General features: G+C 34.4%; 1 protein-coding gene across 4 annotated transcripts in view; it reads left to right on the forward strand.

The window, feature by feature from the left end:
* Positions 1-23429, forward strand: part of OPA1 (OPA1 mitochondrial dynamin like GTPase) — a 52376-nt gene that overhangs the window by 8495 nt on the left and 20452 nt on the right. For 2 of the 4 annotated variants that reach the window (XM_038183603.2, XM_027463876.3), the window contains 21 exons: positions 4292-4402; positions 9270-9323; positions 9755-9859; positions 10794-10880; positions 11787-11900; positions 12256-12336; positions 12763-12837; positions 13140-13211; positions 13362-13461; positions 14010-14140; positions 14691-14763; positions 14855-14927; positions 15243-15358; positions 15954-16018; positions 16642-16718; positions 18182-18347; positions 18922-19074; positions 19581-19689; positions 20269-20348; positions 21691-21831; positions 22898-23014. In XM_038183603.2, coding sequence (XP_038039531.2) covers positions 4292-4402; positions 9270-9323; positions 9755-9859; positions 10794-10880; positions 11787-11900; positions 12256-12336; positions 12763-12837; positions 13140-13211; positions 13362-13461; positions 14010-14140; positions 14691-14763; positions 14855-14927; positions 15243-15358; positions 15954-16018; positions 16642-16718; positions 18182-18347; positions 18922-19074; positions 19581-19689; positions 20269-20348; positions 21691-21831; positions 22898-23014 — 2100 coding nt within the window. The remainder of the gene's footprint in view (positions 1-4291; positions 4403-9269; positions 9324-9754; positions 9860-10793; positions 10881-11786; positions 11901-12255; positions 12337-12762; positions 12838-13139; positions 13212-13361; positions 13462-14009; positions 14141-14690; positions 14764-14854; positions 14928-15242; positions 15359-15953; positions 16019-16641; positions 16719-18181; positions 18348-18921; positions 19075-19580; positions 19690-20268; positions 20349-21690; positions 21832-22897; positions 23015-23429) is intronic. The other 2 variants (XM_038183604.2, XM_027463877.3) reach the window with 1 other exon arrangement.

The raw sequence follows: 23429 nt of genomic DNA on the forward strand, positions 1-23429 counted from the left end.
ATTTTAATGTTGCCAGGAAAAATGTAGTTGCAGTAGAGAAAATATCAGCCCATATTAAACCAGTCTGAGTTTTAAAATTTAGTCTGCCATAATAATTTTTGTAATTCCAATTATATATGACAAATTCCAGTTAGAAGATGTTGTTTGTTAATTAGCGTGATCATTTTTGGTCATAATATTTCAAAAAAGACAGATATAAATGGCTAACATACCACAGTAGCTTGGTTTATTGGCAAGCAATAGTATTTTCTAGACAATGAGTAAGATGGCCTTTTTTCATACAATGCTTTTCACTGCCAACCAATACTAGTTTAAAAATTGTTATTGTACAGATGCATACAATGCTATGTTATTAAGTATGTCTTACAATCAGCTGATGAGCTGTTTTCAGTCTTTCATTACTGATCTTTCCCTAATGGCAAATATCCAGGGATTTGTCATTTGTAGGAATTCTGTTCTGTAGAATTGGGCATTGTCCTCAGAGCTATAAAAACTTTCTGTAGAATGAGAGAGAGCATAAGAGCAGTGAAAATTGTCTAGAACAAACTACTTTTCCAGCTAATGTGTGCAACTCTTTGGAAAGAAAACAAAATTAAAATAACTGGAGTGCTTAGATCAGTAATTTAAATAAATGGAATTTTAATCTGTTTCCATGTGGATTCAATAAGAAAATTTGCTTTCAGAGAAAGAAGATAGCTATACAAAGCTATAGTAAAGTATAGTAAAACATTTTACTGTGTTGTGTGTTTTGTACTGTGGGAATAGTTCAGACTTGCACTGAAATGGCAGTATTGCCTTCTTAAAAAATTCTTTTGCAGTACTTACCTATCTCCTCCCCCCAAAACACAGACCAAAACAGAAAGAAAGAAAAAAAACAAACAAACAAACAAAAAAAAACAAACAAACAAACAAAAAAAACCTCTTAAACAGTTTCCTATTAAGGCAAGCAAGCTCCAAAGTTAAAAATTTCTTTGTAATCTGGGCTATAAACAAAATGTGACTCAACTTTGGATTTGGGGCTTAGAACCTAGGTAAATGAATAATTCAATGTGTATTATTCAAAACCAACCACAGAGTCCTTTCTCTGCCTGTGACACTTTGATACGATCTCATGCCTTAAGAACCTTGGTTCACTGTGGAGGATTTGGCAATGACTGAAGTGCCTTGCCTAGCCAGCAGAGGGTCACCTTCAGTAAGTGGAAGCAGCAGCGCAGGAATTCTACGTGAGAAAGAGGTTTTAATAGGAGTGTCACTTGACTTGGGTATCAGTTCCACCCATCATGTGGCAGTTCAGATGAAAATAATGTTGTACTGTGAATTCATTCCAGTTCTATGATGTAGTATGATTATGACCTCTTTGTGACCTAACTTCTGGAATGCTTCTTCCGTACATTTTCTTTTTATGTTGTTGCTGATGATTAGCATATCCATAAGGACATATTGTCCACTGATTATTTCTCTGGAACTTGGCTAGCTGATGTCCAAGTGAGCATAAAAATAAGGAAATTACAGAATCTTTATGATTCATATAAACCTCCTTCCTATCAAAAAACAAAACAAAAAAAAAAAAAGTACATCAAATCAAAACTACATGCTGATGCAGCTTGTAGGGGAGGAAAAACAACAACAAAACTAAGTTAGTATCTGTAGCTCTTGAAAAGTAGTAAGAAATGACTTTGTACTTTCCAAGTATGGGCAGTGATATTACTGCAGGCAAAGTTGCAGACATCAGGCAGTACTTCCTTTCCCTTGTGTAGAAAGCTTTCCAGAATAAATATATGGTGGACAGGAAAAGTGATGCCCATATGCTTGCAAATTCCTGCTTATGTAGTTCCAGGGCCATTTTCTGGTACTCTTTGTATAGCTGACAGGTTGTCTCCTGGAGTAGGATTGCTTTAATCTTTTTTTTAGCTTTCTCTCTTTTTTTTCTTTTTGTTGTTGTTGTTTTCTTTCTAAATTGTGACAAAGTTTATGTAACTTTCTCTTCTGTATTCATTGCCCAGTTGTATTCCCAATTTAACAAGGCATGGGTTCTGGTCGCTCTTGAAAATGGGGCACACATACTTCAGTTGTGAGGAACTTTTAAATTAAAAGATAGTCGTATCCAACTGACGTACAGCAAACTTAAAAAATGTAAACTAGTGTGTTTTGATTTTTTTTTTAAAGTATCTGCTGATACTGTAACTGCACTTGTTTTGGGTTTTTATTTATTGTGCACCCAGATTCTCATGGTGACTCTCCAGAGTTTGTGCCACCAAGTTTGTCAAGTAGTGTTGTTCTACTTTCTTTGATAAGATGATTGATAATGCTTGTAAGCAGTTTGTTAGTTTAAATCCCATTAATTGATCAGCATTGATTTTCGAGATGAAGTTCTTATTTTAGAAAATAATTAGTTTTACATAAGAATGACTGATTTAGAGAGTTGAAGGCTAGGGGAGAACAGTGGCAGGGAGTTGTAAAAAGTTTATTTATATCCCAATTCATACTAGGCTAGGTGTTGTGTGTGTTGCTGTGTGCTGTTCAAGCTGCTTCTTGTTTTCTTGTTGTCATTGTTTGGTTGACTTTGTTTTGGTTTGGTTTTGTTTGTAACTTATGTGGTAAGAAATAGGAAACAAAGGTAACAATGTTATTGACTGATAAATACAAAGAAGAAAGTGTTACTGAGAAGGAATCTCGCCCTTTTTACTTGAATACTCTGTTAAGTGGGGTGACTTCACTTGAAAAATGTTTTTCATATTTTGCTACGGAGTTGGAGTCAGATGTACCTGACCTCCTGGAAAGTAATTTCATGTCAAATAGTTACACTTGGTGACTTCAAACAACTTCTGTTACAGTGCTCATTTAAATGCTAAAAGGCCTTCGTGGCAGGTTTGTTCAGTGTTTTTTCTGGCATTTTCTTGACCAATAGCATAATTTTGAAAGGAATCATGCCAAGAATTACCTTGCTTGTGAAATGGTAAATATTATTGTTGTTCTTCTAATACTAAGTATACCTGTGTGGCTATCTCTGATGCTCTATGGAAGTGAAATTGAACAATTGTTTCATTCAATTTCTTGGCACAGTTCAAATGCGTTTGCCCATCTTCCAGTAAAGAGATTTAATAAATCTCAAAGTGGTTCAATAAAATACAAATGTGGAGACTTTTCTATTCTAGAAATGTTATACAAATTGCTATTTAACAAATGTTTACATTTGGTCATTTGATTGTCTCGTCTTCTATCCATTCTCTCCTGTGTTGTTTATCCTTATGTGTACATGCCTGTGTGTGTATTTTGTGCACCTAATGTATAAATTGATGGCAGATGTCTTGAACTTTTTACATCAAAGTTTTATTCCAGGATTTGTTTTGACTTCTTTAGTACATTTTTGAAACACCATTTTACTGAATGTTTTCTTAGAAGATGTAACATTTTTTAAAGACCTTAATTTGAATATTTATTTTTTCTTTTATCTACATTATCTGAAATAAATTGTACATAAGATTCCAGAAGGTAGCATAGTATCTTTGAACCAATGTAGACTTTCTGAAAGACAACTTACTGTTGCAGGAATATTTGGCATGGAGGGAGAAGAGAAGAAATCTAAGCTTCACAGAAATGCCGAATAGTTAAAAAATCAGCATTGCATTGCAGGAATTTTTAAGTGATCAGGGAGGATTATGATGGCATTATTCTAAACTGCAGATTGTTACAGAATTGAATTCTTTATGCCTTAGAAACTGTTTTGCTTCTCTTACTTTGAAGGCTACATTGCAGGAGAAGTCATCTTTCTGTAAAGTATCTGCATTGCGGAGAGCAAGAACAAAACAAGAGCTCTTACGTTACTGACAAAGTTGAGCTGATTAACTGTTCTGTACCACTTTGTGTAGAGTATCCAAAACACCCTATTTAAATATCTGCATGGTTAAGTTGTGAAAAATTGCTGATACTTAAGAAATTCGGATATTATTTAGTTGAGATGAAATCCTGAAACCTTTGTCAATATTTTATAGCAATGTTGGTTGAATTTTAATTTATTTATTCAGATGTAGGTGTTTATTTAAAATTGAATATTTTTAAAATCTAGCTAAATGTTTTTATTTTGTTTTTCATGGATTTGCAAGGTGCATGGTTGTGCTAGTTGTATCTTGTCCCAGCTAGCTAGCAGGAGATCTTGATAATATTTCCATTTTGTTTGAACTGACCCATTCATACCTGTTTCTCATCTGTCTTTGTCATGCCCTTTGGTTTAAATTTGTTCTCCTTACACCCCCAATTTTTTCCTTTCCTTTTTATTATAAACTCATGGCAGAGCCTGCTTGGTGAACTCATTCTGTTACAACAACAAATCCAGCAGCACGAAGAGGAAGCACGCAGAGCCGCTGGCCAATATAACACGGGCTCGTACCAGCAGAAGCGAAAGGTGATGGCTTAAGGGACAATATGTACTGTGTTCTCACTAATCGAATACTTCAGCCTCCTGCATATGAGATTTAAAAAAAAAAAAAAATCTAACTTCTAATTAAATCATGGGCCCAAATAATTATTATAGACAACTTCGGTACATGTGTATAGTCCTCTTTCAGTTTAACCAAATTGCTACTCAAGCAGAGTGTTAAAAGCAGAACAAATATTTTGTATAATTTTGAATGCTCTCTACCGTTATAAAACTGTTACTTAAAGTTGATATATTAAAAAGTGCATTTAAGGAAAGTATGTGAATAAACATCCAGTTTACTTACTCTGCTGTTACTTGCTGACTATAGCTATATCTTTTGAGAGTATAGCTATATGTAGGCAATACGTCTCTGGGAACATTTTTTTCCTACTTATAACATTACAAATCTGAAAGTGACAGCAGCTCTTTAATTGCCTGTGCAAAATTGTTTCTAAATACTCTTGTTAAAAACTCCATGTGTTCATCAAACATATTGCTTGTCTATTGTCTCTCTTAAAACCTAGTTTATATTGATATACCGTGGTTGTTGAACATCCACAAGTGACTTTACTTACTTCATTTATGAACTATTCACTGTTATAGAGCTGAGGCGAATTGGAAATACTTCCTAATTTGCGATATTTTAGTAGCCTATTCTGTTATAGCCTACAATTCTTAACCACATTTCTTTACTGTCTGCTTCAGTCCCCCCCAAAATATTTAATTCCTCATATCTTTGAACAGCTTTGGAATTGAAAACTGTACTTACTCTTCTGTATATTTGAAGATACTTCCCACAGAAAGAATAACACAGAAGATGGGAATTAAACTTCTAAGCCGTTGCATAGCTGAAGTTTTCATGACTTGCAGCCTTTTAACAGAGGAGATCAGTTAAATCAATTATGTTCTCTGAAACTATACTAGCATTTTGAATTTAAGTATTTTACTTTTTTACCAGTATTATTATTTTTCTATTTTAGATTTGCAACCACTGGCCACCCTAAACTAAATCTTCCTTTAGTTAAAAAAAAAAAAAAAAAAAAAAAAAAAAACTTTCCTCAAATTTCATTTTTGAAATGCATTTAGCTAATATTATCTCTGGATTTAACATAACTGACGTGTTCCATTGTCAGTTGTTTATCTAGACACTGTATAACAATACAATGGAAATGCAATTATATGAAATTAGGTTTTATCTCAAAGGGTGTCCTACAAAAGTTGGAGGGATTTTTTTTCATCCTCACATTTATTCCCTTCCAAATGAGTATTTAGTAGAAGAGGAGAGATGTCTTCAGTGGTCTAAATGCTCTCTATTTGTTCACTTCCTCTTTTTTTTAGTAAGGATAACTCTTTCAGCCTCTGACAGATTGTGTACTGTTTATTCGGACCACTGGAGTGTAGAATAGTAGCTTGAAGTTTATGATGAAGTATATGAAGATGTAAAAGCAATACAGTGTTTGAAATATAAAAATGTATTGGCACAATAAAGGGAATTGGGGAAAAAAATGAGCTTGATATTACATTTGTTTCTGATGGAAATCCTACCTTGTTAGCACTTTCTTGCAACTAATTCTACAATTCCCAAGCTGTGAAATAGCTGTAAGGGCTATCCCTGTAAGTGTTATCCTGTCCTCCAAGGCAGGTACTTCTTTGTGGGTTTTGAGTGTTGGAAATCTAACTGCCCTTGCATATTAAAAAAAAAAAAAAATCTTAATTTAGCATTCAGGTGTGGTGTTTGGTATACATGCCTAATGACAAGGAATGTCTCTTTTTTTGTCACACTAATCTTTTTGCTTGAAGGAAGTTGAAAGATGTGGTAAAACATTTTCTTTAATATATTGACATGGGGTTATAAATTAGATTCATTTATCCAAATTCATCTTTGGAAGAAGAAATTGTTACTGTCATTGAAATATGTCATTGCATGCCATTTTGATGGGGCATAAACTAACCTTGTTTATTTTTTTAACTTAACTGGCTCTGCTTGCTTGCCTGCTAGAGAAAATTACTGTTTCATTTCCATACTTTGAAGTTCTGTTGCTTGATTTACTTGCACATTTTCCATTTTAATTTAACTATTCGATGTTAAATCTACTTCAGTTATGAGATAATTCTTACTATTATTCAACTTATAATCAGGAGAGGGTATTAAAAGCAAAAATGTAATTGCTTCCTATTGTTTTTTGTCAGTCTTTTGATAAATATTTAGCAGTGTAATTTATTATTCTTGTATAGCTGTGATGTGCATGCTTTCTGTGTTTTGTCTAGGTATTGATATTTTCATTTATAACACTGGAAATCATTGCAGTTCTGTTGATGATCAGTTTAGAATTATTTATAGTCTAATTAGAGAATAAATAGAGTTTCAGAGGCACTAAATTTTCAGAGGCACATACTTATTTTATACAACATGTGACAATAGTTGCTGGAAAGCAATCACTGTGCAAAGTAAGCAACAATAAAAGAATAAAATGTGAGCTTCTGTTAATCTTAGTAAATAGGTATCTGCATTTTTGTGTGCAGGAACCTATGATTAAAAATGGCCCTACAGTTTTCTTCTGCTATAAGTCTTCTGTTATAAGTCAGGTGGCACTGCGGAAAGAAAGAGGCATCTCGATGTCCAAACCTGGCTGAACTGGATTAAACAAAATTTTGTGTGTGTAAATATATATATATATATATATATATATAGAGAGAGAGAGAGAGAGAGAGAGAGAGAAATAGAGGTATTTTTACCCTACAGTTTTTATCATTGTTTTTAAAGTGAATAGAAATCCCAGATTAGTCACGTCTTACTGTTACTACTTCAGAATGTTATGGAAGTTTTAACTTTCATTGGCAAATTAAAAAATACTTAGCAATATTAGAAAACACTTTACTATGAGGGTGACGGAGCTCTGGAAGAGGTTGCCCAGAGAGGTTGTGGAGTTTGCTACTCAGGAGATACTAAAAGGATCCCATCCTGGATGCCATCCTGTGCAGTGTTCTCCAGGTGGCCCTCCTTGGCAGGGGGGTTGGACTAGGTGATCTCCAGCAGTCCCTTCCAATCTCAACCACTCTGTAATTCTGTGATTAAGAATTATATGTTGAAAATCCTGTACATACTAATTGCAGCTAAACATTCAAAGGACACCTGAACCAAAAGCTGAAACATAACAAATAGTTCTAGAATGATGTATATTTTTAACATGACTTAATTGTCCTTCGCAGAATTATCATCAAGCGCTAGGTAATTCTTTGCTTCACATCTTGCACAGTGTAGCTGAGTGCAATATTTTGGTTTACTGTGTTTAACATAAGTATACTGCACATAAAAGACATTGTTCATGTGGTTAGAAATAATCCACTTGTAAGTATGCTCTTCAAAGATGCATCAAGGCCCCTGAAATACTTTCAGAAAGAGCTTGTTTAAGAGCAGAGAGTGGGAAGATGCTAGCTGCTTTGAAAATCTGCACCAAATCGTGCACCTTGGCTTTCCTATTTTCTTGCTTTTTCCTGATACCCTACGCTATTCCCTTTGCCCTTCTGTGATTATTTTCCCTTTAATGTCTCTTAAGTGTTTGAGGTGTGTGTGTATGTAAAGAAACATTTACATACACTGTGCCGTAGCTGCAGGCATCAAATTGTGTGCTAAGCTTCCCTTTCTGATGCACTCTTGCTATCACTTAACTAACCAGCAGAAAAGTAAAGAAAGTTAATTTGAAATACTTCCCCTTTGCTGCTTATGAATAAGAAAACAATTGGATGTTGATGGAAATATCATCTTGATTGCTTCCTGTAAAGTGCATATGTGATCCTGTGTATTATAGGTTTAATATCTTAATGATGTCAATATGAATAACTGAGATTTATTGTTTAATCTGTAACAACTAGAGAGAAATTATAGTAACTAAATTTATTTGTGTTCTCTAAATGACAAATGTCCTCTGCATGTTAATCACTCTTTCTGATGTAAAGTTGTAAATGTTACAAGCTTTATTTAAATATTAAGGTTTTACCTAATTCATTCTTTCAGTGTGAAAGGATGTTCTGATGATCATTTTTTCTAAATTACATCAGTCAGCCATTAAGTTTCATGTTGCTGGTAAAGATTTACACAATATGGATATGTATTGCACAGTTCATGCTTTTGTCTGTGTTATTAAAAATGGCTTCATTTGAACAACTATTACATCTTCTTGATGAACCGATTTGAAAAGTATCTGACTAAAAATGTCTGTATTGCATTTATGACTTGAACTTCAAAATGTTTTGTATTCTAATAACCTAATTTTTCCAGTTTTTAAAGTAATTTAAATAAATCTAAAACGACCTTTCAAGACTATCAGAACTGTATTTTAAGAAGTTGAACATGAATGTTTAGGATTATAATTCAGAAAAACAAATCTGAAATAAAAATCCCCTGGAAGTTTCAGAAATGGTGAACACTCACCTTTCTGTAACAAGCTGGTGTTTTAGTGACTGTATCTTATCAAGTACGTGCTAATTCAGGACATAAGCATAAGAGATCCTGGGAGTTTGACCACATAATTGTATTTAGGCTAGTGACCAGAAAACTGAACACCGTACAAAGTTTTGTTCTTCCCCTAAGCCCACTTTCCTACTACGAAGTCTTGAAGGGTTTTTGAGTTTGCATGCGCTGGAGTTTAGACCTTTTCATGTGATTCTCCTGCTGCAGATGTAACTTTTCCATCAGTGTTAAATTTTTAAATGCAAATTGAAGAATCTTAGTTGCTTTAAAATGCATGTAAAATCAATCTTATGTGAAATGAAGTTTGTGATTTGTGATTTGGTTACTTGCAGTGGATTAACTAAACAATGTGTTAGTAGCCATGATTATTTTTCTTTGTAGGTTTCTGACAAAGAGAAGATCGATCAACTTCAGGAAGAACTTCTACGCACTCAGGTAACTTTCTGAATTACTGATGTCTGAAGTAATTATTTGTGTGCAGCAGCTTCAGATTTACTAGATTAATATATGTCTGAAATTTAAGGTATTGGGTAAAAATTAAGAACTGGAAGATTAAAAACCACACTTCAGTATCCAGGGTTAACCATGTTGGCCCAGACTACAGGTTAATATAATCTGTTCTTTCTTTGACAGGGGCTGACTGAATGTAAGAAGGAAGTGTAGGAGTAGGGGAAATGCATAATCATAATGTCCTAGAATACCTTCCTTGTTTCAATGGTATAGATTCCTGAAGTGTGGAATTTGTCTGGAGTGCTGTTTCATTACAAATGATACTTGTTTTTAACTTTTGTTTTTCATAGGTAAAATTTTGCTAAACTGTACTATTTCCGTAATTATGACACTACATTTGTACCACTGTTTTATAGCTCAAATACCAACGAATGCTGGAGCGACTAGAGAAAGAGAACAAAGAATTAAGAAAATTGGTACTGCAAAGAGATGACAAAGGAATTCATCAGAGGAAATTAAAGGTACTTACGTGTTGACCATTAGTATAGAAATACAATGTGTTTTCTGTGATGATATTCTGAGTTTTATCTGTTAATCCATATATGAACTTTTAACATTTGTTATAACATTTCTATGCTTTTTTTGACATGTGAAAGCTTTTATATACCAGATTTTTTGAACTATATGACTTTTGGAAACGGGTTCAGTTGAAGAGCAGAAAGATTATCAGTTCTAAATAACTTATCTGAATGGAAAATACAATTTGTGGGATATTTTTTATATTTTGTGTAGCTTCACTATATTTGCTAGTAAATATGCTCCCAATTTTTCTTACACATAATCTGGTACCTCCATGCTTTGTAATGAGCATTATTGAATTTGGTAGGAATTCAGTAACAGAGTCAGGAAACATCTTTTAATGGTCCTATATAAATCCATAGAGATTTAACAAGGTATGCTTTTTGCTTTTGATCGATACGGGTCTTCATCTCTCCTCTGGAAACCTGAAGACAATAAATTTTTATTTTTACCAAATAAAGTTGATAGTTCAATACCTTTCTTAATGCTTACTGTTCAACAAGCTGAAAACTTAAATCTAGTTGTTTAATGGAAGAAATTCAGTTCAGCTTTGTACTCGGAAGCTTTTGTGAAGCCTGAACCTTGTTGCTCTCTTGTACTGTATGTAAGAGCCCTAATTTTCCTTTTTCATCCAAGATACATCTGTAGCTGTAGTATGTTTATCCACAGAAGGCAAAGGGTAACTTTACATGGTATTGTATTTCATAAACCAAATCTGTGCTGCAGTATAGATAGTTTAGGGTTCTGTCTGTTATTCTTTGAGGAGAGAATAAACACGCTTTTACAGATTAATTTATAGTATGTACAGACAAAATCCAATATTTGTTCTGTTAGTTATCTGAGTGTGTTCCTTTAGCTCTTGTTTTATTTTTGTAGAAATCTTTGATTGATATGTATTCTGAAGTACTTGACATCCTGTCTGATTATGATGCCAGCTATAACACTCAAGATCACCTACCTCGAGTAAGTCAATAAAAAATCAGTTGTCTTTTTTTCTTTAATTTAGAGACCAATCTTACAGTTACTGGATAGAACACTAGATTATTCTGGAATATAATTAAAGGTTAGAGTTACACTGTTTTTTTGGAACTCCGGGGTTTTGCATAAATACATATTGTCCGTTTTAAGTGTTGAAGTTTGAGAGTAACCAATGCAATATGTTAAGTCTGCCTTGAGTTACGGATAAAAATGTGTCTGATATTGCTGCTGTGCTCAACCTTTTATTTTAAAGTCTCATTCAGTGTACCCCAACGTGCTCAGCTTTGTGTTGTGTTGTTTTGTTTTGTTTGTTTAAAAAAAAAAAAAAAGTTGTTTTTAGGATGTGTATCAGCTGAGAATGTAAAGGTGCCCCAGCTAATTCCCCACCATAGTGCTTCTGTTGGAGAAGGGGAGATTGCCTCATCTGACTGATGGTGTAGTGGAGAGATGGGAATGCTTCCTGCTTGTGCAGCCTCCTCTGGCATTGTTAGTTTCTATAATGAACTGATAAGATGAGATGTGACAGTAAGTCAAGGCAGTTTCAAGGTAGAAACAGCATCTACCAAATGACTGATTTTGAGCCTTTCACCTGACTGTGAAAGGGCTGTGCACAAACAGAGGTGCACTGGCTGCCAAGCACTTTTTCCTGATGGCCTGGCAGATTAGGTCCATAGGCTTCTGTGTGGATTGTGCTGTCTGAAGCAAAATTCAAAGTTTTTGCTTGAATAAAAGGTAGCATTTCTTCAAGAATACTATATTTAAACAAAAGTTTTTCTTATCAAACATAATACAGCCAGCACTGGTATAGATTAACATATATTTAGTCAGCTTTTGTCTAAGCTTTCAAAGTGTTCTGCCGAAAGCCAATGGTTGTTTAAACTTTCTCTTAAGGTGGTAGTTGTTGGAGATCAAAGTGCAGGAAAAACCAGTGTGTTAGAAATGATTGCTCAAGCCCGTATATTCCCTCGAGGGTCTGGGGAGATGATGACACGTTCCCCTGTTAAGGTAAGAAATGTCATAATCTCTTCGTCAGTATTTACTGTATTGTACTATCTCCAATTAAGCCATTAGTTGAAGCATATGTGAACATTCATTTATAAAATGGCCTCTATCTAAGCAGGTGAGTTGTTAGTTAATGAGAAAACTTCATCAGGCCAATATGGGATCTTTATATACTACCAGAGTAGTAGTAGTTCTTACTGTAAGTACTCCTGTATTTACTGTATAAGTAGTTCTGTGTTGAGTAAGCATTATATACATATGTCTGCCTGCAGTGGGAAGTATATAAATGTTATGTACTTTGGATGTTTCTCCGTGTTAGTTTTACCATGCTTTCTCAAGTAAGGCTTTTACCATTCAGGTAACCCTTAGCGAAGGTCCCCACCATGTGGCTTTATTCAAAGACAGCTCTCGGGAGTTTGACCTGACTAAGGAAGAGGATGTAAGTATAAAAAGAGGTGACTGGAAGTTAATGTGATTTTTCATTAATTCTCTGAAAATTTTGTATCTTATGTTAGCCCCTGTTTCTTTAGTGTGAAGTTTGTTGACTGGGGCAAAGCATTATATTAGATGTTACATTATCTCTTAATAGGATTTTTGACTAGTACTTAGATGGGTAGAACGATTTAGGAGGAGACATTCTGGGGACTATACAAGGGTCGTCAGGTAATCTGCAGTTTAGTGTCCTATTTACCAAACTAGTTATTCAACATGCATGTTTTTCAGATGCGTATGAGACATACTTTTTCATGTTTATAAACAGATTTTGAACAATCCCTAAGTAAAGTTTCTTTTTATGTTTGTCGTTTTTATTCTGTCGTGGTTGGGGGAGATATTATGTCTAATATTTTGCTTTTTATTGAAACAGCTTGCAGCTTTGAGAAATGAAATAGAAATCAGAATGAGAAATAGTGTGAAGGAAGGGTGCACTGTTAGCACTGAGGTAAGGCTTGTACAGGTATTTGCTACTAAATGTTTGACATGTATATCTTCTGTAAGTATTCTTCAAATAACAGACTACAGCAAATCCAATCTGTATATACTTAATGCTTTGTCCTACACAAAGTGTGTTTGAACTGTTAAAATCAGTTTATATTACAAATATGTGCATATAAAATTGGACCTCCTATTTAAAATTGCAGACTTGCTGGCTTAAAGTGTGTGTAAATACGTATTTAACACACAATAAACATACAAAGTAGCTCTGTGTATGTATAAATATTTCATTTCTATTTTACTTCACAGACTATATCCTTAAGTGTGAAAGGTCCTGGTTTGCAGAGAATGGTATTGGTTGATTTACCTGGAGTCATTAGTGTAAGTATGCAGTGTTTAAAAAAAATCTTTAAGATCTGCAATTAAAGTAATGTTATTACTGAGAACATTAACTGTTTTAATGTTTGTTTTTTCCTTTTTTATATCTTTCTGTTTTCTTCTTTCCTTTAAATGTATATCTCTGTATAAAAGACTGTGACATCAGGTATGGCTCCTGATACAAAGGAAACTATCTTCAGCATCAGCAAGGCCTACATGCAGAATCCTAATGCCATCATCCTTTGTATTCAAGGTAACAAGAATCTAGATGGATATCCAAGTGTCAATTTTTTGTTTTGTTTGTTTTTTTAATTCTAATTCTTACGTTCCTTTTGGGAAATTCCTGATTTTATATATTTATTTCCATGCAAGGAATTTATACAGTGTACAAAGCAGCATGTTATGAAATGCCTGTCTGTAAATTTAGGCATCTTTTCTGTCTGTGACGGCAGAAGCTTTGATAAGATTTTTATCATTAAAAAGAAAATGGTGATAGTAATCAAATCCAAGATTTCTACAAAAGTGCTTTTGGAGGTAGCAGATGGTGAAAGTGATTAATATTTGAACAAGCTGGCAAATAGTGTAACCTTTAGTTTTGGTGGGAACTTATACTAGCACAATTAAGTGAAATTTTTATGATACTGGGAACAAAGCAAGTTTTCAGTGTGTGTAACCAAAAGTTAAATACATGTGTAATTTTACTGTTTTACAGTTGTAATGGGAAACTTATTTGATGCCTACCATATCTTCAGTACTGTGAGTCACCTTATATAGTCCCTAAAATACAACTGTTTGTTTTAGATGGATCAGTGGATGCAGAACGCAGTATTGTCACAGACCTAGTCAGCCAAATGGATCCCCAAGGAAAAAGGACGATTTTTGTGCTGACTAAAGTTGATCTTGCAGAGAAAAATGTGGCTAGCCCAAGCAGGGTGAGTTGAAACCTTTTTTTTTTTTTTTTTTTCATATTATGATGGCTAAAGTCACACACAGAAAAATGTTTGAGACTGTCAAAAATATTGGACCTCTCTTACCTGTCTTGGAAGTTTTTGAATGCTTATTTCTCTATTCGATAGGATTTTTTTGGAGTGGTTTCTGTTTTAATCTCTCTTAGGCTTTGCTTTTAGTGGTCAGTGACATGATTTTAGTCAAGTTACAGCTTGACTACAGCATGCTTTTGTAGTGATTACTTTCATGTAAGTGACCACAGGAAGTGGAACCTGCTGAGAAGGCTTTAGGGTATTCTCGGATAGTCTTTTTCACTTTATTTCATGATTTGTGATGTTATGCCTTATTTGTTTTATGCCTTCTTATTTTATTATTTTTTTTCTTTTAAATATCAGTAGAACTTACAGTCCCTTAACAAACTGCTTCTTAGAGTAATCTATGCTTACATACCTATGCAGCTGGCTGTAAAACTGCACTGAAGGAAAGAATATCTCTGCAAAATTCACCATGTTTTTTTATCCTTTATCTTCATAGATCCAGCAGATAATTGAAGGCAAACTCTTCCCAATGAAAGCTTTGGGTTATTTTGCAGTTGTTACTGGAAAAGGTAAAGAGAGCTCTGGCTCTGCTTATTTTCTCTTTAATAGCAGAGAAAACTGTCTAAATAGAACTGTTGCAGCACTCTTTTCTTTCTCCAGGAAACAGCAGTGAAAGCATTGAATCTATTAAAGAGTATGAAGAGGAATTTTTTCAAAATTCCAAGTTGTTGAAGTATGTTGAAATTTATTCCTTTTACTAAAATGGGCCTGTGCTGGTAGATGCTAGCATCAGTTTTTCTTGTTGAACATGTTAGAAAGGTTGCAGTGCAGAAGTGCTATTTGAGATGAATTCTGCTTAAATTAAGCACCTTGTTGAGGTGACAAAGCTAGTCTTGTTACCTAATACTCACTGTCAGTGAGCAGAGAGAAAGAGATGAGAGAGAGGATGAGAGGAAAAAAGCAAAGCTTTCTTCTTGTGAAGAGAAAATGGGGTCCGGGAAGCATGGGTGTGCATGGAATAGTTTCCTATAACTGTCTGTCTTTACAGGACATCTATGCTGAAAGCACACCAGGTAACAACAAAGAACTTAAGTCTTGCTGTGTCAGACTGCTTTTGGAAAATGGTGAGAGAGTCTGTGGAGCAGCAAGCAGATGCTTTTAAAGGTAAACATTGACTTCAAAAGACAAAGTGAAATAGCAACTTGTTACAACTGTTCTTCCACAAGCACATAATGGTGTTTTGCCGTTGTGCTTGGACAATTGTTTTGTATGATGACAACTTTTCATGAAATGATAACTGCTTCATTTTAATATTTACAAAAGCACAATAAAAATAATTCATGCTGTAAAGGACTTGCTATTAAAAGCCGGAGGAGTCAATAATTATGAAGAAAACAAATTGAAGGTTTCTGGGGGCAAAGCACAATTCTTTCACTACCTTCAAATGTTGTTTGAAATAGTATTTTAAGTACAGATGCCATCTGATCAGTCAGGGTCAGTGCAGAGTTGTAAGTTGAATGAGACTCTTGATACCCTTTCCACTTTGTGATGTGTGAATCCTGCAATTTGTAGACACAATGTATGAGCACAGATGGTGAAAAAAAATCATTCATTTATAGATGTAATTTAAGTTTTTTGGAAGGTTTGTCATAAGCAATATTTGTTGCAATTTTAGTAACTCCTAAACTTTTAAAATAGTCATGAAGTGCATGTAGACAATTTAAAAAGTTAAGGCCTGTTTTCTGATTTCTCTTTGCAGCCACACGTTTCAATCTTGAGACTGAATGGAAGAACAATTACCCCCGGTTGCGAGAGCTTGACAGGGTAAATTACACTACTGGTTTAATTTATTTGCAACAAAGTGCTTTGAAGACTGGGGGATAAATTCATGCCCTTTAATCTCATTTGTAAAGGTTTCTTAAAATTAGCATAAATTACCAACACTTTAAAATGTAAGGACAGTGTAAACTATTCTAGGGGAAGGAAACAGTGAGTTCTCCCATAGCACACTTCAAAGTTGTAGTAATTTAATGCTTAACAAGTCCTTCACTTATCTAGTATACAGTTAATTGACCTAAACTGCCCACAGGAATACATCTGTTTCTTTGTGATCATGATTAATAGAACTGACAAAGAGACGTTACATTCCGTGCTCTTTCCGACAGACAGAGTAACAAAACAATTATGATCCCATTCTCTAATTCTTTTATAGAGACCCTGAATATTCAAATGCCATGCCTGGCCAGAGGCATGCAAGAGATGGGTGGGAAGATGCATGGTAAACCAGGGTAGCTTATGACAAGCACATACATTGTCCAGAACATGATCAGAAGGTACCATTTTAGGCTTAAAGGCCCAAAGAAAATGTTTTTTGTTACTCTTTACATAAAAATGTGGTCAAACTGTACTTAAATAATATTGTATTTCCTGTTTTTCCTTTTGCATAGAATGAACTATTTGAAAAGGCGAAGAATGAGATTCTTGATGAAGTCATAAGTTTGACTCAGGTTACACCAAAGCACTGGTACGGTAGCTTTTCTGCTTTTTAGTTGACTAACAGAATTTACCATGAAAATATAAAAGGTTTACTAATAAAATTATCCGATATAGTTAAGAAACTGTTTTTCTTAGGACAATGTATTATTATTTCCTTTCTCGGTATAGAAGTGTCCAGATTGACAAATACCTGTAGAATCCACTGACAAAAATTATATAATGCCAGTTAATGCTTTGTTTTGTTGTTTCAATACACAGTATAATGAACGATAGATATTTTTATGATTCTCTTGAAATATCTATTGAGATGAAAGGGAGTGGTCTTGTTGAAGATGTTCATTTGAAGTTTGAATCAATAATTCCGTTTAACTTCCTGTTTTGGGCTTACCAGCATGAATGTCAAAATAATACATAGCGCCTTGTTGAGGGGAAGAAATGATTTGTGTCCCTGTGAATTGGAGACTTCTCAGTTGAAAGATGATGTAATTCTTGGCTGTAAAAACAGCTATCTCCTTGGTAGCCAAAACAAAGTACCACCTTACTATGCTACCCTACTTCTCTGTAAGGCACACTTAGGTATGAGAAAGAGAGAACTTACCCTAAGTATTTTAAGTGTAGCATCACTTCATAGTAAAGTCACTCTAGATGCAGTCTTAGAGGAGAATGGCCAATGAAAAGGATTACTTTGACAGCCTGTTTCATAACAGGCAATTACAAAGTTTCCTTTAATGCCTTTGCCTTTAGTGACCTGAATTAAACTGGCACTTGGTTATTGATTAAGAACCAAGGTAATATGTCTGGCACTTAATGTCATTAAATAAGTCCAGGCATGCTATTATGATCAGAGAAAAGTGGTGTAAGCACTGTATTAGTCTGGATTCCTCTTGTAATCCAAACATAATGCAGTTTTGCCATTTTGGTATTTGCTGCTATTGCCTATGTAATAGGTGCTAAAGTTCATTTTATGTTGTGGATTGGGTAGGTTGAACTTCTCAACTTGCTTCATTATTTATCAAATCTGGGATGTTTGTTGGCATGTCCCCTCTCCACTCCACCACCCCCCAAAAAAAAGTTCAGAATACAACAGAAACAAACCCCACGTGCTTTGTTATGGGAGTGTGGACTTCTAAGTCAAATCATTTCAATGCTTTCCGGTCTGGCCCGTTAACATTCCCCCACCTGCCATGCATATGGACACACACAGTTTGCATGGTTATACTGTTAGAGTTAAAAGGTGCAAGAAACCCTTATCGTGCAGTAGGAGCCAAAAGTCTTGTTGAAGTGAACTTCTGAAGCTGTCTTCGCTACCAAAAACATTGTGTAGCTCCGTCCGTAATTCCAACTGGATTTGGGTTGAAGTTGTGCACTGGCGTTAAGGAGTATTTCCTGTGTTCTGTAGTCCTTTGTCAGTGTTTCTGCGAAATTGAATGCACACCATTTAGACAGTTTTGTTTTGGAAGCCATTATAGATATTATAACTTCCTATTTTAGGGAAGAGATTCTTCAGAAGACATTATGGGAGAGGGTATCTACTCACGTGATTGAGAATATCTACCTTCCAGCAGCACAGACCATGAACTCAGGGACATTTAACACAACTGTGGACATCAAACTGAAGCAGTGGACTGACAAGCAACTGCCTAATAAAGCAGTAGAGGTTAGAATTTAAGTGGATTAAGATATTTCAGCTCTGTAAATAAAGCTGTGCTTCATTTTCCTTTTTACAATGCCTTTTATATAAAATTATATAAAATTTATATAAAATATCTGTGTAAAGTTTGTTAAAATGCAAGTGTAGGTCCAGAGAAGTAAACTGATGGTTTGAAAGGCTATTTGCAGTTCTTACCAGCTTACATGTCAGAGAAGGCTAGCACAGTCTTGATGTCAAGAAGAACTTATAGCATGAACATCAGATTTTGTTCTTCTGACAAATTTCTCTGTTAAAACAGAAGGAAAAAAAAAGCTCAAACAGCTCCTTCAAACTAGGTATGTTCATATTTTATAGATGTATGCAAGTTTAACAGAATTCAACTTGCAACGTAATGAAGTAAACTTCAGTGTTGACCTTGTAGTAATGGATAAGACAGCAAAGGAAAAGTCAGTGACTTATGATTGTACTTTGCTTTCAGAACGTATGCAAATTGTTGTAGGAACTATAGTAAATGTTCCTTCACAGGTTGGTGCATGGTATAGTGGTCTGCTTCAGTAGGTGTTGTCTTCTGACTTTCTAGGTTGCATGGGAGACATTGCAAGAAGAATTTTCCCGTTTCATGACAGAACCCAAAGGAAAAGAACATGATGATATCTTTGATAAACTGAAACAAGCTGTCAAAGAAGAAAGTATTAAGCGACATAAATGGAATGAGAGAGCAGAGGATAGTCTGGTATAATGTAGTGGGTTTTTCATACTATTGCTAAGTGCTGTTGCAATCATTTGACTTAAGTTGCATGTTCAGTATTTTTTTATTCTTTAAACGTGACAATTTTTCAGTATTAGCTTATTTGCTCTGTTAAGTATAGCCACATAAAACAACAAAATTTTACTGCCATTTTTATAGATTCCACAATCTAGTGGGACTTGATGTTGTCTGTTGCATTTTTTTTTTTTTTTTTTTTTTACATAACTTATGCTAGGCTATACCAAAGGGTCAAATTAACGGCACAAGAAAATATTTTTGTTAGTGCTTGGAAAGCTGCCTTTTGGATAAATGATGTGTGTCCAGTAAATGCTGTTGTTGTGGACATCAAAAGGTGAAGAGGATATCAGAATTAGTTCTGTGTTGCTATATTGCTTTTTTGTGGTTTTGTGTTTTTTTTGGCGTTTTGTTTTGTTTTACTAAATCCTGAATAAATTACTTATTTTATGCTAAAAAGATGTTCTGTATTGCAGCGAGTGATCCAGCACAATGCCTTAGAAGATCGGTCAATATCGGATAAACAGCAGTGGGATGCAGCTATTCACTTCATGGAAGAGACGCTCCAAAGTCGCCTCAAAGACAGTGAGTTGTGCGATGTATTCTAGTCATGTTCTTTTTAATCTGGGCCAATTTTCTCATCACTGCAGTTGTGCTCATACAAAATCTTGCGCTGAGATAGTAGAGACAGTTTAAAGTGGCGCTGATAGTGATGCAAATACTGGTCAAAATGCAGCCTGAATAAGCTAGTGTTCTTCCTTTTGTAACAAATAAGGCAATCTAAATGATAGAGAGATAGAGAATCAAAAAATGGCACAGAAATATATAAGAGGATTGCATAAATTTAGGAAAATGGTTGGTCCAATTATGGTTATCAAGTATAATTAATTTTGATGCAAGTTGCAAAAAGTAAGATTTGAAACTCATGACTTGGAACATGGAAGCTGTAAAGAAGGCTGTCTTAGTGGAGAGATGGCACGTTTCTTATATATTTCCTTGAAATATCTACCAGTGCCCATTGGCAGTCATTTTAAAATATTAATTAAAAAAATACCTGACTCGTGGCACAAAATATCCATACTTCATCTCAAGTCTATTTTTAGAACTGTAAATTTGGCTGTTTGCATATATTTCATGTGATAATATCATGTTTCTTTTTTTTAGCTGAATCTGTTATTGAAGATATGGTGGGTCCAGACTGGAAAAAAAGGTGGATGTATTGGATAGGCCGCACCAAAGAACAGGTAAAAAGAAGAGGGACAGGGGAAGAATATAAAGGAAAAAAAAAGTAAAGGTAAAAATAGAGAGGAAAAAAAAATAAGTTCCTTACATTTAGAAAACTGTGATTATTACTAGGTCAGTGTTCAAAAATACCAACCCTCTTTGCAGAATTTAAGATTTCAAAAACACTCTTAGGTTTAAATACTTTGCGATTGTTCTTGCTTTTAATTAAGTTTTAATTATTACACCATCTAGATTTCTATATATTTGTTTCATCTTAAGATAGATACTGGTTTGTAAACTGTCTTCTATTCTTCAGTTGAATTACGTCTGTACTATTATACTATTGACCTGGATTTTATTCTTTCAGTAAAGAGAAATTGATGAAAACAGGGTGGAAGTCACTTTTAAGCAGAAGTCTTGTGCAGTTTTCTATTGTGCTCTATTCGGATTTCATTGATATGTGATAGCATTATCACTGGTATTGTCACAGTTGTATGTTCTGATTGACTGTTTTCATCATAACCTCTCTTCTCATTTACTCTTGGAATTTGCTTCTTTTGAATTCACATAGCACCTTCCTTTCAGTGCCCAGAGATGATGGGCTTTTTATGTTACTTTTTCTAGATATTTCTCAAACTGAATCATACTTTAAAGAAGTAAGTAAAATTTAACAGAATACACTAGAAACTAATTTGTTTCAGAGGAAGGAGTTTTACAGTCAACTGTGCAGCCAGGTATGGGAGAAAGGCAGTCATTTCAGCCTAACTTACTTGAATGTAATGAACAACAACTTAAAGATATAGTCTGGTGAGCTAAAGACCATAAACACTTCTTGCTAGCTGATAAGCAAAGCTGACAGTTCTCACTGGTGTCAGAAAGCCTATGGTCTGGTTTTTGTTCTGATTGTTTTTTTCCTCCTCCAGTTAGCATCAAAAGAAAATGGCGCAAAATTTCTTGTAAATTTTTGGTTGTATGTCTACTGCAGGGGGCAGATACAGTTCAAAACTAAACAGGAGTTTGCAGAGCAGCAGAATCATATAATTAAATATATGAATGTGAACCACACTAGCTGATACTCCTGAAAAGGAAAGAAGGCTAACAGCTTTGATTTTTTTTTTCTAACCTTCCATTCCTCTTCTATACTTCTGTGCATAATGAACAGGAAAAAAAAAATAGAAAATTAGCCATTTAAAGTTACTTTGTATTAGATGTCTGTACACAAATACACTTTTGGATCACATAAATGTAATAGTGTCAGAGGTATTTGACACTGGCTTATTAGGAGATAGATTGTTTATTGAGGAGGTGATTATGATCTCCAAATCTATAATAATCAGTTCCAACTAATCATTCTTATCCTAGAATATTCGTAATGAAACAAAAAATGAACTTGAGAAGTTAATCAAATGCAATGAAGAACATGCAGCTTATCTGGCAAATGATGAAGTGACAACTGTCAGAAAGAATCTTGAAGCAAGAGGAATAACAGTGGACCCCTGTCTGGTAAGATGCCATTGTGATAAAACATATGGAAGCTCCCTATGAACATTTGGATGTTCTTTCTAGATAGTATACAAAGGATTGTGTCTAAATACTGAGTTTGTAGTCCAGATGTTTGCAAATGGATTACTAATGACTGCTTGCACGCAATTCACACACTTCTGTTGGCTGTCAGACAAGTGCAGTACAACACTGTGGAATGTCAGTTCAGACTGAACTCAGAATCTGCTGAGCAGATTTTCTCACCAGCAGCACAGGCCTGAATTGTGACAAGGCTTGTTTAAAATTATTGTTCATATGTTATACAGTGGAATCGAGGCCCTTATGAACAAGATATGATAAAAACATGTTGCACATTCCTAAGCTTTCATTGTGGTTTTATATACAGTTCATAATTACATCCAAGAGAGGGGAATTTTGTAAAAACACTTGCAAAATGCAGTTTTATTAGAGTACCCTGAGGGAATGTAATGTGGGTTTAAAATGTTCTGTAAAATGATTTATCTTTTTGCAGTGTAAGGCTCTTAACTATAATTAGACCTTTTATCTATTTAAAGATTAATTTTTAACTAAATGAAAATTCAAACAATAAGTAATAGATGTGGATGTTTTAACAGTGATTTTTTTTCTGCAGTAACTTTAGCTACATCTTTGATATTCATGCGTGTGTTTATTCACAGTAGAAAAGTTATTTATATAACTTGCCTGTTTCTTATACAGAATTTATCATCTCTCAATTTTAAAGGTCAGCATAGTAATCCACATCTGCTGTATGAGTGCTAAGCAACTCATTTTTTTTAACAGCCTTGTTTTCTAAGTGTGTTTAATTTTGAAGAACTAGAACACAAATATGGAGAAAATGAAGAAAAGATAGCCATTTTTGTTTATATAAGACCCATTAAATATTTCTCTGTGCTTTAATCTGGTTTAACTAGCAAATTAATTTGCATGACTCAAAAATGTATTCTCAATGTTAAGGTGAAGATTGCATCATGCCAAGAGCAGCATAATTTGTCATATTCTGTAGTATATAATTGAAAAATATATTTAAGTACTGGTTTTTTGCTAGATAAAAGACACATGGCACCAAATTTATAGAAGATATTTCCTGAAGACTGCTTTGAACCACTGCAACCTTTGTCGAAGAGGTTTCTATTACTATCAACGGCATTTTGTGGACTCAGAGGTAAAATGTAGGACTGATACACATTAAAGTTTCGCTTAAAATTTTCAGTTAAGTTGAAAACCTCCCACAAATACTTTACACTAGTCTAACATTTCTTTTGTATCCTTTATCTTAATGTAGCTGGTAATCTTGGATGTTTTCTGTGAGGCTTGTGATTTATTAAAATTCCCTGGTGGTAATGATAGAAAATGACCACTAGAGGTCACGTACGAACTCAGCATCTGCGAATTTGTCAATGTGCATTGCAAATACACTGTTAAAAGCAGTATTGTATAGCTATTGATATCTTGTTGGCATCCATTTTTCCCACTTTTACGTTGATATTTGTTTTCTTTATTGGTACTAAATGATCAGTGAAAGCTTTAAGTAAAGGTGTTTTTTATGAAATAAGCATGGTAAATAAATGTTTAGAGTT

Source organism: Anas platyrhynchos, chromosome 9 (genome assembly GCF_047663525.1).
Source record: "Anas platyrhynchos isolate ZD024472 breed Pekin duck chromosome 9, IASCAAS_PekinDuck_T2T, whole genome shotgun sequence".
In the NCBI taxonomy this organism is placed as follows: domain Eukaryota; kingdom Metazoa; phylum Chordata; class Aves; order Anseriformes; family Anatidae; genus Anas; species Anas platyrhynchos.